Source organism: Mobula birostris, chromosome 11, assembly GCF_030028105.1.
Source record: "Mobula birostris isolate sMobBir1 chromosome 11, sMobBir1.hap1, whole genome shotgun sequence".
Taxonomy (NCBI): domain Eukaryota; kingdom Metazoa; phylum Chordata; class Chondrichthyes; order Myliobatiformes; family Myliobatidae; genus Mobula; species Mobula birostris.
The window spans coordinates 7,653,012-7,670,070 of NC_092380.1; the positions used below are offsets into that span (position 1 = coordinate 7,653,012).

At 47.1% G+C, this 17,059-nt stretch overlaps 1 protein-coding gene across 1 annotated transcript in view; it reads right to left on the reverse strand.

Annotated features, from left to right (window-relative positions):
* Positions 1-17,059, reverse strand: part of LOC140204789 (SH3 domain-binding protein 1-like) — a 79,067-nt gene that overhangs the window by 25,718 nt on the left and 36,290 nt on the right. The window contains exons 8-12 of the mRNA XM_072271590.1: positions 12,518-12,586; positions 11,897-11,987; positions 10,779-10,906; positions 7,368-7,479; positions 4,265-4,346 (exon numbers count right to left, since the gene is read on the reverse strand). Coding sequence (XP_072127691.1) covers positions 4,265-4,346; positions 7,368-7,479; positions 10,779-10,906; positions 11,897-11,987; positions 12,518-12,586 — 482 coding nt within the window. The remainder of the gene's footprint in view (positions 1-4,264; positions 4,347-7,367; positions 7,480-10,778; positions 10,907-11,896; positions 11,988-12,517; positions 12,587-17,059) is intronic.

Here is a 17,059-nt window from a genome sequence, read left to right on the forward strand (position 1 = left end):
TGTATTATGCATTCAGAGTTGCTCTTCTGCACACCACTGTTGTTAACGTGTGGTTATCTGAGTTACTGTCACCTTCCTGTCAGCTTGAACCAGTCTGTCTATTCACCTCTGACCTCTGTCATTGACAAGGCCTTTTCACCCACGGAGCTGCGGCTCACTGGATGTTTTCTGTTTCTCACACCACGGTCTGTAAACTCCAGAGATGGTTAGGCGTGAAACTCCCAGGAGATCAGCAGTTTCTGAGACACTCAAACCTCCCCGTCTGATAAAAACAATCACTCCATGGTCAAAGCCACTTAGATCACATTTCTTCCCCGTTCTGATGTTTGGCCTGAACAACAACTGGACCTCTTGACCATGTCTGCATGCTTCTATGCTTTGAGTTGCTGCCACACGATTGGCTGATTAGATATTTGCATAAATGAACAGGTGTACAGGCGTACATAATAACCTTATATAATCCAATCAAATCTCCTTGCAAATTTCATGCTTCAGTGGAATAGCCCAGCCTCTTCACTCTAAATCTCTGATTGAAACTTCTCATTGTATCATTAGAGCTTACTTACTATGTTGACAGAGGCTATTCAGCCCATCAAGTCTATGCTCCCAAGCCTACTTCCATCTTGCAGCACTGGGTCTGTAACCTTGTAGGAGAGAGCGCTTGTAGATAACAGAGAGTCATTGTGCACTACAGCACAGAAACAGGCCCTTCAGCCCATCTAGTCTGTGCCACCCTGAACCATCTTCCTGCACCCGGATAATAGTCCTCCATGCCCTTCTCAACCATTGAAACAGCTCCCAGACGCTGCAACTGAACCTGCGTCCAACATTTGTGCTGGCAACTTTTTACCACATTCACACCACCTTCTGAGTGGCAAAGCTCCCCCTCAGGTTCCCCTTAAATGTTCCACCTTTCACACTTAACCCTATGACCTCCAGTTCTAGTCTCACCCAATGTGAGGGGAAAAGCCTGCAAGCATTCACCCTATCAATGTACTTATCATAATTCTGTATATTCCCAACCTGGGGTCCACGGACCCCTTGGTTAAGGGCAGGGGTCCAAGGCATAAAGAAGGTTGGGAACCCCTGGTTTGTAAGACCTTCTCTCTTTCTTCTGCACTGCTGTGTATAAAGTCCTAACTTATTCAACTTTTCTCCATAATTCAGGTCCTCAAATTCCTGTGACATCCTTTTAATTTTCTCTGCACTCTTTCACACTTTATAATTTCAGACATGCCACCCTGCAAAAACTCATTTCAGGGAAGTAGCACCAGCAATTTGCGGGAGACTCCTGGAACTTCCGGGAGAGGTGGGATGTCTGCAATAGAGTAGCTCCTTAGCAGCTAGCCAGCTAGTTTAAATAACGTTAGCTATGCTAATGAACAAATGACACCTGTTAAACTCACCTCAACATGTCTTTTACAGTCTTAACCCACCATGGGCAATAGAAAAGTCACTGTTGCAAACAGTGCAGCGAGCACCACTGTCATTATTTTTGACCCCTATTAGGTAGGGGTACACTTTAGTGTAGTCTGGGGTGACGTATGTTTTATATTTTCTTTTTTTGGACCACTCTGCCATGGCTCTCTCTCTCTCGTGGTCACTCTCGCGCTCTCTCTTGCTTTCTCTCACTCGCTCTCAAAAAAATGATTTCCGGGATATTGTATATAATTTGCGGGCATCAGGGAGCCACTATCAATATGCAGGAGACTCCCGGAACTTCCGGGAGAGGTGGGATGTCTGTAATTTTTTCTGTAGTTAGGTGAGCAGCACTGCACACGATACTCCAAATTCAGCCATACACATATGCACAATGTCATATACAACTTCAAAATAGCATCCCAACTCCTGTGTGCAATGCAATGTGCCCAGACCTCTCTCCAGTACCTTATCCAAGTACTGCCTCAAGGTGACGAGGGTCCCTGCCTTCACCACCCTTTCAGACACCGAGTTCCAGACCCACCACATTCTGGGTGAAATATTTCTCGTCATCTCCCCTGTAATCCTCCTGCCCATCACTTGGGTTCTATGCATCTGCTTTTCAAACCCTTCTACAGAAAACAGGTTCTTCTCATTTGCACTAAGCCCCTTCTTCTTTTACATGCTTAAGTCTCCACTCGGCCTCCTCTGTTGCAAAGTAAGCAATGTTAGTTGATCAGATTAGAAACAATGTTCTAATGCACAGTACCTCCAGAACCTTTCCAGCAATCTTCTTGGCCCTTTGCATTCCCAAAGTGCAGCAACCAGAGATGGACATAGTATTCTAAACGTGTCAGACTGCGTGATCTTCCTGCCTCCATAGGTGGAGGCAATGTGGGTCAGGTGGGCAGACTTGTCCACCAATGTGATTCAGCTACACAGAACAGTCTACTCCTCAGAGAGCCAATCAGAGATCAGAATACAAGCCCAGATATCACCCAGTGGTTGGCTTTGGTTGTAGGCCACTGCATTACCTAGAAATAATTCTGAAAATGTGTAGCTCTGGTTGGGTTGAGTTGCTCTCCAATCTTGGCAATGTACTTGCAAATGTTTCATCACCATACGAGGAAATATTGTCAGTGTGCTGTTACTGTGGTGTGTCCATAAGATCATAAGATATAGGAGCAGAAGTAAGCCATTCAGCTCATCGAGACTGCTCTGTCATTCAATCATGGCTGATCCAATTCTTCCAGTCATCCCCACTCCCCTGCCTTCTCCCCATACTCTTTGATGCCCTGGTTAATCAAGAGCCTATCTACCTCTGCCTTAAATGCACCCAATGACTTGGCCGCTTGTGACAACATATTCCCCAGATGTGGGCAATGTATCCTCGGAATGCTTAGGCCATAAGACAAAGGAGCAGAAGTCGGCCATTCGGCCCATCGAGTCTGCTCCACCATTTTATCATGAGCTGATCCATTCTCCTATTTAGTCCCACTCCCCCGCCTTCTCACCATAACCTTTGATGCCCTGGCTACTCAGATACCTATCAACCTACCTGCTTGGCCTTTATATACTTTTCAATCAGCTGATTGGTTGTTATTTCAGAAACTCAGTTGTGACGTGAGGAGGAATTCTCATCGCTGATTGGTTGTGGGTGTGTTGTGTGAAATGACGGCCTGACTGCTCCAAGAACATAGAATTTCAGTTGTGCATAAGCTAACAGCAACGTTGAGGAGAGTACTTTGCAGACTAGAAGACTGAAACAGGCTATTGGATGAGACCAATGTCTACAAAACCCAATGCAGCATATATTATGTCGGCCAAACTGGGAGAAAACTATGCACAGGGATCCATTAACATCAACTGGCTGTAAAGCGTCATGGCCAACTCTCCCTTGTCTCTACCCATGGAGATCGAGAGGGACACAAATTCGACTGGGCATCAGTGAAAGTCATAGCGCAAGCAAACACAGGGCGTGGAAGAGAATTCCTGGAAGTGTGGTTTTCCGCAAACAATTCTGTAAACAGACACGTAGACCTTGATCCTACTTACGAGCCAATGTGGGCAAAATTCCAGACCACAAGGCACAAAGTTTGCCACGCAGCCAATCAACGACGAGATTTCCTCCCCAAGTCGCAACTGAGTTTCCGAAATGACGACCAATCAGCTGATTGAAAAGTATATCAAGGCCAAGCATTCGGAGGGCACGCCACGATCAACAGCGCACTGTCGATGTCTCCTCGCGCGGTGATGAAACGCTTGCAAGTAAGTCGCCAAGATCGGAGAACAGCTCAACTCAACTCCATTACCTTTGAGGAAGTTCCAGCCGTGGTACTGGAGGAAAAGGGATTGAAAGTAACTACAAAAGGTAAACACGATGCACAGAACTATAAAATTCTCACTGGTTTCACCACCATTTAAGGAGACACCAATTCGCAGAAACTTACTAGGTTTCAGGTGGTTACTATGCAGCCACCTTCATCATCGGCCAAAGCCTACACACCACCGAGGACATCTTCAAGCACCGGTGCCTTAACAGGGGGGCATCCATCATTCAGGACCCTCAATATCCAGGACGTGCCCTGTTCTCATTACTACCACCAGGGAGGAGGTACAGGAACCTGGAGACACACACTCAACGATTCAGGAACAGTTCCTGTTCCTCTGCCATCAGATTTCTGAACGGACATTGAACCCATGAACACAACCTCACTACTTCTCTTTTGCATTACGTACTTATTTTTATTGTAACTGACTTTAACTTGGCGCGCCCGCACCGTACTGCTGCCACAAAGCAACACATTCCACGACTGATTTCAGTGACGAACGTGCCATCACCTACCTGGCAGCTTGAAACCATTCATCGTAAAGGTCAAACGTCATGAGCGGCTGAGGTAATTCACGGAGGTAAGACTTCAGTGCACCTATCCCAGAGAGGAAGATGGGTAACCATGATTCATAGAGACATGACAATTGAATTCACCTGCATTCTATGCTTTCTAATTTTAATCACTAGAATACTTCCACCCCTCTCTGACATAGTGGGGAACTGCGCCATTGCCTTCTGCTGGGTGAGTTTCCAAAGAGATCACCAGCTCGTAACCCAGCATGGACAGAAAGCGTGCAGGGGAGCCGGCTGGATTCGAACCCGGGACCTCTCGTCCCGAAGTCCGACACTGATGCCACTACGCCACCAGCCGGGTCACTTTTCTTTAACAAACACGAATACTTTAACATCTAATTTTCTCATTATTGGCTATTTATTTAGTGATACAGGACAGGGTGGGCCTTTCAGGCCCTTCAAGCCGTGCCACCCCCGTTACCCTTGACAACCCCGGTTTACCCCAACCTAATCACGGGACAATTTACAATGACCAATTAACCCACCCAGTATGCCTTTGAACTGTAGGAAACCAGTGCAAACCCACACATTCCACAGACTCCTTACAGAACGGTGCCAGAAATGATCCCCGAGCTCCGGAAAGTTTGCTAAGCTGATGTAATGATACTTGTTTTCTTTACCTTTCCTTGTGATCAAACCCATGATTTTGTAGAAGCGAATTGTTTACACTAATCAATTTATTTATATTTCTACCATAGCAACGAATGCACTCTTAGGGTCAAAGTCTACTCCTCATCCTGTTGTATGTGACACACCAAGACACATCCTGGCATCAAGTACCTCCAGGGCACTCCCCAGTGGGACAGGTTAGATGTGGAGTAAATGCGCCTCCCTCCACTGAACCATCAAACATTCCCAAGTCAGAAACAGCACAGGATAAAAGAGAGAAAAAGAAAATCATTTCAAAAAGCTGCAGCTGGAGGAAATCTGAAATAAAATCCGAAAATGTTGGACACACTCAGCAGGTCAGGCAGTGTCTGTGGTGAGGAAAACAAGCAGGGGAAGTATAGTTCAAATTAAACAGAGTGGGACAGCATGGGTTAGATACAGAGCAAAGCTCCCTCTACACTGTCCCATCACACACTCCCAGGGCAGGGACAAGTTAGATACAGAGCGAAGCTCCCACTACACTGTCCCATCACACACTCCCAGGGCAGTGAAAAGTTAGACATAGAGTGAACCTCCCTCTACACTGTCCCATCACACACTCCCAGGACAGGGACAGCGTGGGTTAGATACAGAGTGAAGCTCCCTCTACACTGTCCCATCACACACTCCCAGGACAGGGACAAGTTAGATACAGAGTGAAGCTCCCTCTACTCTGTCCCATCACTGGTAAATTGCCAATGTCACTCCACTCTTCAAGAGAAGAGAGGCAGAAGAAAGGAAACTATAAGCCAGTTAGTCCGACCTCAGTGGTTGGGAAAATGTTGGAGTTGATTATTAAGGATGAGGTTTCAGGGTACTTGGAGGCATATGATAAAATAAGCCATAGTCAGCATGGTTTCCTCAAGGGAAAATCTTGTCTGATAAATCTATTGTAATTCTTAGAATAAGAAGCAGGATAGACAAAGAAGAATTGGCTGACGCTGTGAACTTGGATTTTCAAATGGCCTTTGACAAGATGCCAAACATGAGGCTGCTTAACAACGTATCAGCCCATGGTATTATAGGGAAGATTCTAGTATGGATAAAGCAGTGGCTGATCGGCCGGAGGCAAAGAGTGGGGGTAAAGGGAGCTTTTTCCAGTTGGCTGCCGGTGACTAGTACTGTTCCACAGGGATCTCTGTTAGGACCAATTCTTTTTACGTTCTATGTCAATGATTTGAATGATGGAATTGATGGCCTGTTGCAAAGTTTGCAGACAATATGAAGATAGGTAGAGGGGCATCACTTAAAAAGATTAGGAGAATGGGCAAAGAAATGGCAGATGGAATACAGTGTTGGGGAGTGCATGGTAATGCACTTTGGTAGAAGAAGTGACAGGGTTGCTTTTTTTTCTAAATGGAGAGAAAATACTAAGGACTGACATGCAAAGGGACTTGGGAGTCCTTGTCCAGGATTCCCTAAAGGTTAATTTGCAGGTTGAGTCTGTGGTGAGGAAAGCAAATGCAATGTTAGCATTCATTTCAAGAGGACCAGAATATGAAAGCAATGATGTAATGTTGAGACTTTATAAAGCACTGGTGAGGCCTCACTTAGAGTATTGTGAGCAGTTTTGGGCCCATAATCTTGAAGGATGTGCTGAAACTGGAGACGGTTCAAAGGAGGTTCACGAAAATGAATCTAGGGTTGAATGGTTTGTCATATGAAGAGTGTTTGATGGCTCTGGGCCTGTATTCGCTCGAATTCAGAAGAATGAGGGGTGATCTCATTTAAATCTATTGAATGGTGAAAGCCCTTGATAGAGTGGGTGTGGAGAGGGTGTTTCCTACGGTGGGAGAGTCCAAGATCAGAGGACACTGCCTCAGAATAGAGGGACATACTTTTAGAAAGGAGGTGAGGCGGAATTTCTTTCGCGGGAGAGAAGTAAATCTGGAATTCTTTGCCACAGGCAGCTGTGGAGGCCAAGTCATTTGGTATATTTAAGGCAGAGGTTGATAGATTCTTGATTAGTCAGGGCATGAAGGGATACGGGGGGATTGGGGCTGAGAGGAAAATTGGATCAGTCACGATAAAATGGCAGAACAGACACGATGGGCCCAATGGCCTAATTCTGCACCTACATCTTATAGTCTAAACACCAATGGACCCATCATCCTGCATGCTTTTGGGGTGCGGGTAGAAACCAGAGGGTATCGCAGTCACAGGCAGCCCCCGAGGTCGGCATTGAACCTGGACTGGGAGGGGGAGCTGTGAGGCAGCAGCACTACCCGCTGCACCGCCAGCCTTGCTGCGCGCGGCAACGCTGAATGGCGGTAAGGGGCAGAAGGGATCATTTCTACACACCATCCTGTCAAAAGTCTCCGACCAACTACAGCAAGGCTACTGTAAGGTGCAGACAAGAGAACCCCCGTAAAATCTGTGCCGGAAAACTTCTTACCCGCCACGGCATGTGGGTCTGAATTAAACTCCTGCGGGTCAAAGGAACCACTGTCCAGCGCAGATTTTAAACGCTTCAGAACAGAAGCTGCAGCTGCCAGTCGGAACAGGCCCTGCAGAAATTGGAAGAGCATTATGCAGACAGCATCAGTCATAAACAAAGACTTAAAAAATTATCTTCATGCATCACATTAGATAAAACAAGCAAAACTGTATGTTGGTGTGTGATCTCACCAACATATCAGTAGTCTTAATTACAAATGCACAGTCTGTGCCTGTCCTTTTGATGTCATACCTCAAACTGACCACCAGAGGGAGTCAGAGATGAGAAGGCCAACCCCTTTACCGCTAACCTACCCATTAGGCTAATCATTCATTCATTGTTACCACCTGCACCTTGTTTGTAGCCCGAAATAAGTTGTTCATCCCTTTTATCTTTGCTCACTCTTGGAGTTATCTTTTGTAAGTGAAGCCTTGCTGTTGTTTGTAGGAATCTCTAGTTTCTGGAACTCTAATTGATGTTCTTTTTTTGGATTTTGACTTTGCCTGTGAGGTTTGTTTTTGGACGATCTGCTTATACCTTGCCTGCTAAGGAATCCAGCAAAGCCTCGTTGGATTCTTCCCTCTCATTTTGCGTGACTTTTCCCTGCAATTCGGTTCACGACCTTTCAGCGTGAGGGAAGTTTGACTGAACAAGTTACCTGGTCAGCTGTGACATTTGAATATGAACTTCGCATTTACCCACAGATTCCACTAGTGTCACAACCACGGGCTCTGCTGTGGGGGGGGGGGGGTCTACATTCCCCTGCAACAGTCTTGGCAATTCCGTCATGAGTAACCAAGTTTGAGCGAATCATGGTTCCATTATGGTGGTCTTTAACTCTTTTTTTGATCCAGTCTTGTTGACACCTGACCAAAACCACAGCAACATTTACACTCCCTGCTTACCTTCTCCGGGAAAGTGGGCTACCATTTTGACTGAGGCTGTGAAGGAGCTGTATTCATTTAGTATTTGGTTATTTGGTTAGTATTTAGTATTTGGTTAGTTTGAAGTTTTAGTTAACTGCCTGTTGGCTGAGTGTTTATTGCTTTCCTTTAAATTCTGCAACAGTTCTTGTTAAAGTCAGTGAACTGTCCACCCGCTTCATTGTCTCTCTCTGCACTTTTGCCATATCTGAATGTTTTGACAACTAGTCTAAATCATCTCGATCTTTCTTTGCATTGTCCTCAATACTCACTATTTAATTCATAGATTAGCTTTATCTCTCACATATACATTGAAAGTTAGAGTGAAACGCATCATTTTGCATCATATTAAATCAGCGAGGTATGTACTGGGGTGTTGCCACACTTCCAGAACCTTAAATAGACAAGTACGCATGATCCCGACTTGGAAATAAATTACTGTTCCTATACCTATGTTAGGCTGCAGAAACAGGCCCTTTGGCCCATCTAGTCAGTGCCAAACCATTTAAACTGCCTACTCTCATCGATAGTGTTGGCGCGTGGCCAAGTGGTTAAGGCGTTTGTCTAGTGATTTGAAGGTGGCTAGTTCGAGCCTTGGCTGAGGCAGCGTGTGTGTCTTTGAGCAAGGCACTTAACCACACATTGCTCTGTGATGACACCGCTGCCAAGCTGTATGGGTCCTAATGCCCTTCCCTTGGACAACATTGGAGGCGAGGAGAGGGGAGACTTGCAGCATGGGCAACTGCCGGTCTTCCATACAACCTTGCCCAGGCCTGCGCCCCGGAAAAACCTTCCAAGGCGCAAATCCATGGTCTCACGAGACTAACAGGTGCCTATAAATACTCCCATCGATCTGTACCGGGACCATGACCCTCCATACCCCTACCATCCTTGTACCTATCCAAACTTCTCTTAAACGTTGAAATCGAGCTTGCATGCACCACTTGTGCTGACAGCTCATTCCACACTCTCACCACCCTCTGGGTGAAGAAGTTTCTTCTCATGTTCCCTTTAAACTTCTCATCTTTCACTCCGAACCTGTGACCTCTGGTTCTAGTCCCACCTGCCCTCGGTGGAAGAAGCTTGCTTGCATTTACCCTATCTATACCCTTCATAATTTTGTTTCCCTCTATCAAATGTCCTCTCAATCTTCTACGTTCCAAGGAATAAAGTCCTAACCTATCCAATCTTTCCTTATATTTCAGGTCTTCCAGACTGGGCAACATCCTTGCAAATTTTCTCTGCACTCTTTCAACCTTATTTACATCTTTCCTGTAGGTAGGTGATCAACACTGCACACAATACTCCAAATTAGCCCTCACCAATGTCTTATATAACTTCAGTATATCATCCCATCTCCTGTACTCAATACTTTGACTTATGAAGGCCAACATGCCAAAAGCTTTCTTTACGACCCTATTTACCTGAGACATGTTGATTAAGCATTCTTGTTTAAATAATTCATGTATTATATGTAAAAATACATGAATCGCACACGTCATCACGCTACTACATGATGTGTGAGCGTCTCGCTTAAAGTAAACTCGAAGTTAGACTTACATTTTGGAGTCCTGAGTCTTCTTTTGAAGTAGTTTAATGTTCTGGTCACAAAGCGCAACACTTCCCTAATTATTGTGGGAATACCTCACCTCAAAGACAACAGAGGTTCAGAACGGCAGCTCATCAGCACCTTCTTAAGGACAAGTAGGGACAGACAATTAAACATTTGCCCTGTCTGTGAAGCCCACACTCCTTTCCATGAATTATTTAAAATAATCACTTCACTTCTACAAAATGCTGGAGGAACTCAGCAGGTCAGGCAGCGTCTATGGAGAGGAATAAACAGTCAATATTTCGGGCGGAGACCCTTCATCAGGACTGAGAAGGAAAGGGGGAAGACGCCAGATTAAGAAGCAGGGGAGGGGAAGCCAGGTGAGGGGAAAAGGTGGGTGGCTGGGAGAGCGGTGGAAGAAGGGAGTAGCTGGGGAGGTGATAATTTGAAGAGGAAAGGGGCTGGAGAAGAGGGAGTCTGATGGGAGAGGAGAGTAGACCATGGGAGAAAGGGAAGGAGGAGGGGACCGAGGTGAGGTGAGGAGAAGGGATGAGCAGAGAACCAGAAGGGGGAATGGAAAAAAAAAGAGAGAAGGGGAGAAATTACTGGAAGTTAGAGAAAGTAATGTTCATCCAGGAGGCCAGCTGAGATCCTCCAGCATATTGTGTGTGTTGCTCTGGATTTCCAGCATCTGCAGAATCTCTTGCTCTCTCTCGGGGGGTAGGGGCACTCCTCTGTAGGGAGTTTGCACGCACCCTCCGGGTTTCCTCCAAGTGCTCCAGTTTCCTCCCACATTTCAGTTTTGGGCCCAGTGGGCCCGCACCGTCCAGTTACACCCATGTGACCTTTCTCATTCATTTTGCTCTCTCGCTCTTTACCCGCCCCTCATCCTACCTCTTCTTTCATCCCTTTCTCCAGCAGCATCATGACGCAGGCCTCGATGGGGAGGGCGATGTCCTGCCCACGGCTCTCCAGGTGCTCCTCCAGTGGGCGTCCGAAGGCGGGGTTCTTGGGGCTGACGGCTTCTCACAGAGAAAGGGAAGGGAATTAAGGGCATGGGGCAGAGGCAGGAACCATCATTAACATGTGACTGACGGCCGGGGGGGGGGGGGGCGCCAGCAAACATCCCGGGCCGTTCACCCAAAACTGGAGGAATGATATGTGCAAGACAGTGACAGAGCATTCTAGTGTGAATGGGAGAGCGAGGCTTCGAGTGTGTGAGAGAATGCATGAGACAAAGGATGCTTGAGTCAATTGATGTGTCAGATATCAATAAGGTTGAAAGAGTGCAGAGAAAATTTACAAGGACATTGCCCGGACTTGAGGACACGAGTTGTAGGGGGAGGTTGAACAGGTGAGGACTTTGTTTCCTGGAGCGCAGGAGAATGAGGTGAGACAAAACTATGAGGGGTATGGATAGGGTTTGGGTGGCAGGGTGGAGATACGTCTCTACCAAAGGAGGTGCTCCTTCCCTCCACTAGCCTGCAGGTCACCCTTGGGCAAGGTGTAGCACCTGCTTAGCCCCCCCAGTCAGGTGGAGCCATGGGGGCAGGTGGCGGATGGTCATACGAGCAGCCGGTGCAGATCACAAGTCCTGGTTATGTGACCACTGATGCCAGGCAGACAATCTCTGGAGAGTATTGATAATGGCTGGGGTCACCCGTCTTGTAAAGACACTGCCAAGAAGGTGGCAATGGCCAACCACTTCTGTAGAAAAATTTGTCAAGAACTATCATGGCTATGGATAGACCATGATCGTTCATGTCATACAACACAGCGCATAATGATGATGATAGATAGGGTAAATACAAGCTGGCTTTTTCCACTGAGGGTGAGAGAGACAAGGGTCAAGGGTGAAAGGTCAAATGCTTAAAGGGAACTTCCTCACATGGAGGGTGGTCCCAGTTATGGGACGAGCTGCCAGCAGAAGTGGTGGATGTGAGTGTGATTACAACGTTTAAGAGAAGCTTGGGTAAGGGTGCTCTCCATCCCTTTAGACAGAGTCTACTGACCTGGTGTGTTGGTGCTGGTCTTCAGTGTCGGCAGCAGAGTGTCCAGAGCATCCAGCGACCTCCTGTGGTAATCTGCCTGGGCCTCCATCAGCTTCAAAAGTTGAAGAAAATGAAGTTATATTAACAGGACCTAGGGCAGCGCAGAGATTAGTGCAACGCCATTACTGCGTCCGCGGCCCGAGTTCAATTTCCAACGCTGTCCGTAAGGAGTTTGCACGCACCCTCCGGGTTTCCTCCAAGTGCTCCAGTTTCCTCCCACATTTCAGTTTTGGGCCCAGTGGGCCCGCACCGTCCAGTTACACCCATGTGACCAACTAACCGACCAACTGGTACGCCTTTGAGGTGTGGGGGGAAACCGCAGGAAAGCCTCATGGTCGGGGGGTGGGGAACGTCCATTCTGCTTACAGACAGCACTGAAATGGAACCCCCATTGCTGATCCCCAGCACTGAAAAAGCATTACGTCACCATTCCATCCCTCATATCAACCCTGAAGTGATCTTTCATTGATAATTGTACTGAGTTCGACGCCCTTTGCTCGGATCAGGAGGTAAAGCCCATCCCAGGAGTGTTTGATGTCGAGGGCCCGTACTCAATGTTGTTGTTCCGTTTTTCTAGCTTACCAAGTAAAAGTAGTTGGAGTATTCCTCCTCTTTGCTGGCGAAGTGGTACAGGTCAGCAGCGTACTCATCCTACAACGAGACGAAGGAAGCAGATGCGAGCGATTCTACTTTACACCAGGAGAGAGTTTGCGGCCGATGCTCGAGCTGGGGGGCTCGGAATAAGAGCGGCGCTGAAGACAGACTGTAACGTCGAATCGGCGACCATTTGTCTCCCCCACCCCTCGCTGTGGAAGGAGCAATGCCCCTCTCCCTTGTTAGGGAGAGAGAGGGAGCCTGAGGGAAGAGTGGTTTTCAATGGACCATAGATCATGGCCTCTCTTTGGGGGCTTTAATGTTGCTTACATGGTGATGGGGAGGGTTGATGCTTTCTAATGGAATTAGTGAGGGTGGGGGAAAGAGGGAGGGGCTGATGTTACTGCATGTGTCTGGGAGGGGGAGAGGGCTTTAGGGTTCTTGTGTTTTTTTCTGTCATTTGTTCTTTGTGTTTTTTTTCTCTGTTTTGTGGATGTCTGTGATGAGTAAGAATCTCAGGTTGTATACTGTATACATTCTCTGATATTAAACGGGACCATTGAAGTGACTGGTTCTGATGATACTGACTGAGGGGTTCCGGTGTGTCCTCTTGGGCCTGCTGGATGGTCAGAAGGATAGCTTTGCTCAAGAGGCAACTGTTGACCTGCTGGAGGAACTGGTCAGAGCGGGGGACGGAGTTGTTGACTTATTGCGTCAGGACTGATTCCTCCATCGGATCAGTTGCTGCTCCAGATTCCAGCATCCGCAACCTTCTGTCTCTCTGATTCAGGTTACGGGAGTGCTGCTGAGGACCTGAACGATCGGGAAATGGGACAGACACACAAGCCAGATCCTCGCCAATAAGCGCCTGGTCTAACATCTGCGGGAGGAAAGGGTGGCGACACCACCCAGAAATGGCCTCCAGCACATCTCACTGCGAGAGCGTTACGTTTTCACATCATGCCGCTCTGAAACGTCAGACCTCACTTGGAGTACTGGGAGTAGTTTTGGGCTCCTTATTTAAGGTAAGATGTGCTGGAATTGGAAAGGGCCCAGGGGAAGCTCAGAAGAATGAAAAGGCTGGCATTTGAGGAGTGCTTGATGTCTAGGGCTTGTACTCTTATGGAGTTCAGAAGCATGTGGGGGATCTCAATGAAGCCTACAGAATATTTAAAGACTGGACAGAGTGGACAGACATTCCCATTAATCGGAAGGACTCAGAACCAAGGGCACAGACTCAGAATAAACGGGGGGGGGGGGGTCCCTTTAGAATGGAGGTGAAGAAGAACTTCTTTAGTGAGAGGGTGGTGAATCCGTGGAATTCATTGTCTCAGAGGGCTTTGGAGCTCAGGTCACTGGGTTTGTTTGTTGATTGATTGATTGATCGATTGATCGATTGATTGATTGATTGAGACACTGTGCAGAATAGACCCTCCCGGCTCTTCGAGCCACACCACCCAGCAACCCCCGATTAAATCCGAGCCTAATTGCAGGGCAATTTACAATGACCAATTAACCTATCATCCAGCGTGTCTTTGGGACTGTGGGAGGAAACCGGAGCACCCGGAGGAAACCCACACGGTCCCGGGAAGAGCGTACAAACTCCTTACGGGCAGCGGCAGGAATTAAGGTTGAGGTTGATAGGTTTTTGATTGGTGGTGGGGGGTTTTTTAAGTGTTATGGGGAGAAGGTTGTTGAAAACAAAGCTGTCATGACTGAACGGTGGAGACTAGATGAGCGGAATGGCCTAATTCTGCTCTTATATGTTACGGTTGTACGGTGTTAAAGGGGTGGAGAGAAATACAAAGAGAGGGTATGGGACAGATGGGCTACTCTGCTCAGGGCCAGCATGGGCATGGAGGGGCGAGTGGCCTGTGTTGTAGTAAGTAACGTCAGGTCACATTTTCTGGGATTCAGGAGACAGAAAGCTGATCTGAAATAAATCTCCTTTCTTGCCAGGGCATTGCATTGCATGTGTGTGGCTCTGGTGGCTGATGGTCAGGTGAGTTGTCACACACAAGATCTTGGCAACTTACTTGCAAACGTTTCTTCACAATGCAAGGAAGCATCGTCAGTGCGCTGTTTATTGTGGTGCGTCCTCCGAACGTTTGGCCTTTATAGACTTCTTAATCAGCTGATTGGAGGTCATTTCGGAAACTCAAGTCCTGAAAACTTAAGTTTTCAGAACCGCAGTTCCCAGAAGCATGATTTTCTACGAATAATTCTGTGAACAAACACGTAGACCTTGATCTGTTTATGAGGCAATGAGGGCAAAATTCCAGACCTCAACGCATGAAGTTCGCCTGACAACCAATCAGTGAGAAGATTTGCTCCCCACATCACAAATGAGTTTCTGTAATGACGTCCGATCAGCTGATGGATAAGTATATAAAGGCCAAGCATTCAGCACTGACAACGTCTCCTTACGTGGTGATGCAACATGTGCAAGTAAATTGCCAAGATCGGAGAACAACTCAGCTCAACCACTGCTAGATAACGCTATCACAGCGCTGGTGAGCTGGTTCAATTCCCGCCACTGTCTGTTGTGGAATTTCAAATCATAGGAACAAAGACATTTTGCAGATGCTGGAAATCTAAAACAACACTGAAAAAAATGTTCGGGTTCCTCCAATATTTTGTGTGCATTGTAAGAAGAATGTAGAATCTCCCAGTGACCGCGTGGGTTTCCTCCGGGTGCTCCGGTTTCCTCCCACAGTCCAAAGATGTAACGGATAGTAGGTTAATTGGTCACAGGGGTGTAATTGGATGGTGTGGCCTCGTCGTTACAGTGGCACGTCTCTAAAGATTCAAGATTGTTCAGTGTTATTTCCCGCACGCAAGTGTTGCTTGGCAGCCGGGGGTGGGGTCGAAGCGCTCGGCAGAGGATGGTGCTCGGTGCCGGAGGGGCTGGTCAGAGGCTCGAAGTTTTCAGACGGACTCAGAGTCCGCTGCGGTCGGGTGCTTCCAATGGTGCTGCATCGGCAAGTTGGCGGTGCTGGGAGGTTCGTGGCAGGGAGAGTTTCTCCCTTCTGCCGTCTGTGTGAGATGACGGGGCTATCGGGACTTTGAGACTTTTTTTTTTACCGTGCCCATGGTCTGCTCTTTATCAAATTACAGTATTGCTTTGCACTGTTGTAACTATATGTTATAATTATGTGGTTTTGTCAGGTTTAGTCTTGGTTTGTCCTGTGTTTCTGTGATCTCTCTCTGGAGGAACATTGTATCATTTTCTAATGCATGCATTTCTAAATGACAATAAATGAGGACTGAGCGTCCTCATAATCTAATCTAATAATTGTTACTTTGGACCTAGTGCAGCACAAAACAAAAACACACACACACACACACACACACACACACACACGCACGCGATAAAGAACACAATAATAATGAAAAAACAGTAAATATAAATACATAAGATAGCTTACATACATAGATTGATTGTGTGTCCATAGAGTGACACTGGGCTGTACATAAGGTGACCGACAGGAAATAATAAAGTTGTGGTGGAGTCAGTGGGTGGAGGTGTTGATCAGCCTCACTGCTTGGGGAAAGGAACTGTTTTTGAGTCTGGTGGTCCTGGAGTGAATGCTATGTAGCCTCCTCCATGAGCAGGGTGAGTGGAATAAAGAAAAAGAAATAAGAAGGAAGTACTATTGATGTGAGACTTGTGGGAATTACAACCGTCAAACTTACACACAGCAAGATCCTGCTAACGACAAATTGACAACCACCAAATAACATTGAGAAATAGGCATTATACGTCAATATTTGTAAGGAACTAAATCGGTCTCCCCAAAGCAACACACACAAAATGCTGGAGGGACTCAGCAGGTCAGGCAGCATCTATGGAGATGAATAAACTGTCGACGATTTGAGCCGAGACTCTTCTTCATGACTGAGAAGGAGGGGGGATGATGCCAGAATAAAAAGGTGGGAGGGGGCAGCAGGGTAAGGAGGAAAGTTAGAAGGTGATGGATGAAGTCAGGGTGGGCTGGACAGGTAAAAGGGCTGGAGAGGAAGAAATCTGATAGGAGAGGAGAGTGGACCACAGGAGAAAGGGAAGGAGGAGGGGACCCAGGGGGAGTTGATAGGTAGGTGTGAAGACATAAGAGGCCAGAGAGCGGAAGGGGCGAGGTGGAAACTTTATTTTTTAAACCAGGAGAAGTCGATGTTCATGCCATCAGGATGGAGGCTACCCAGATGGAATATAAGATGTTGCTCCTCCAACCTGAGTGTGGCCTCATCTTGCCGAAAGAGGAGACCATCGAGCAAAATGTCAGAACTGGAATGGGAAATGGAATTGGAATGTTTGGCCATCAGGAAGTCTCGTTTGTGGTGGATATGGTGAATGGTGCTTGAAGCGACACCTCAATTTATGACAGGTCTCACCAATGTAGAGGAGGCCACATTGGGAGCACTGGACACAATAGACGACACCAGCGAATTCGCAGGTGAAGTGTTTCCTCACCTGTAAGGACAGTTTGGGGCCCTGAATGGAGGTGAGGGAGGAGGCTTACGGGCAGATGT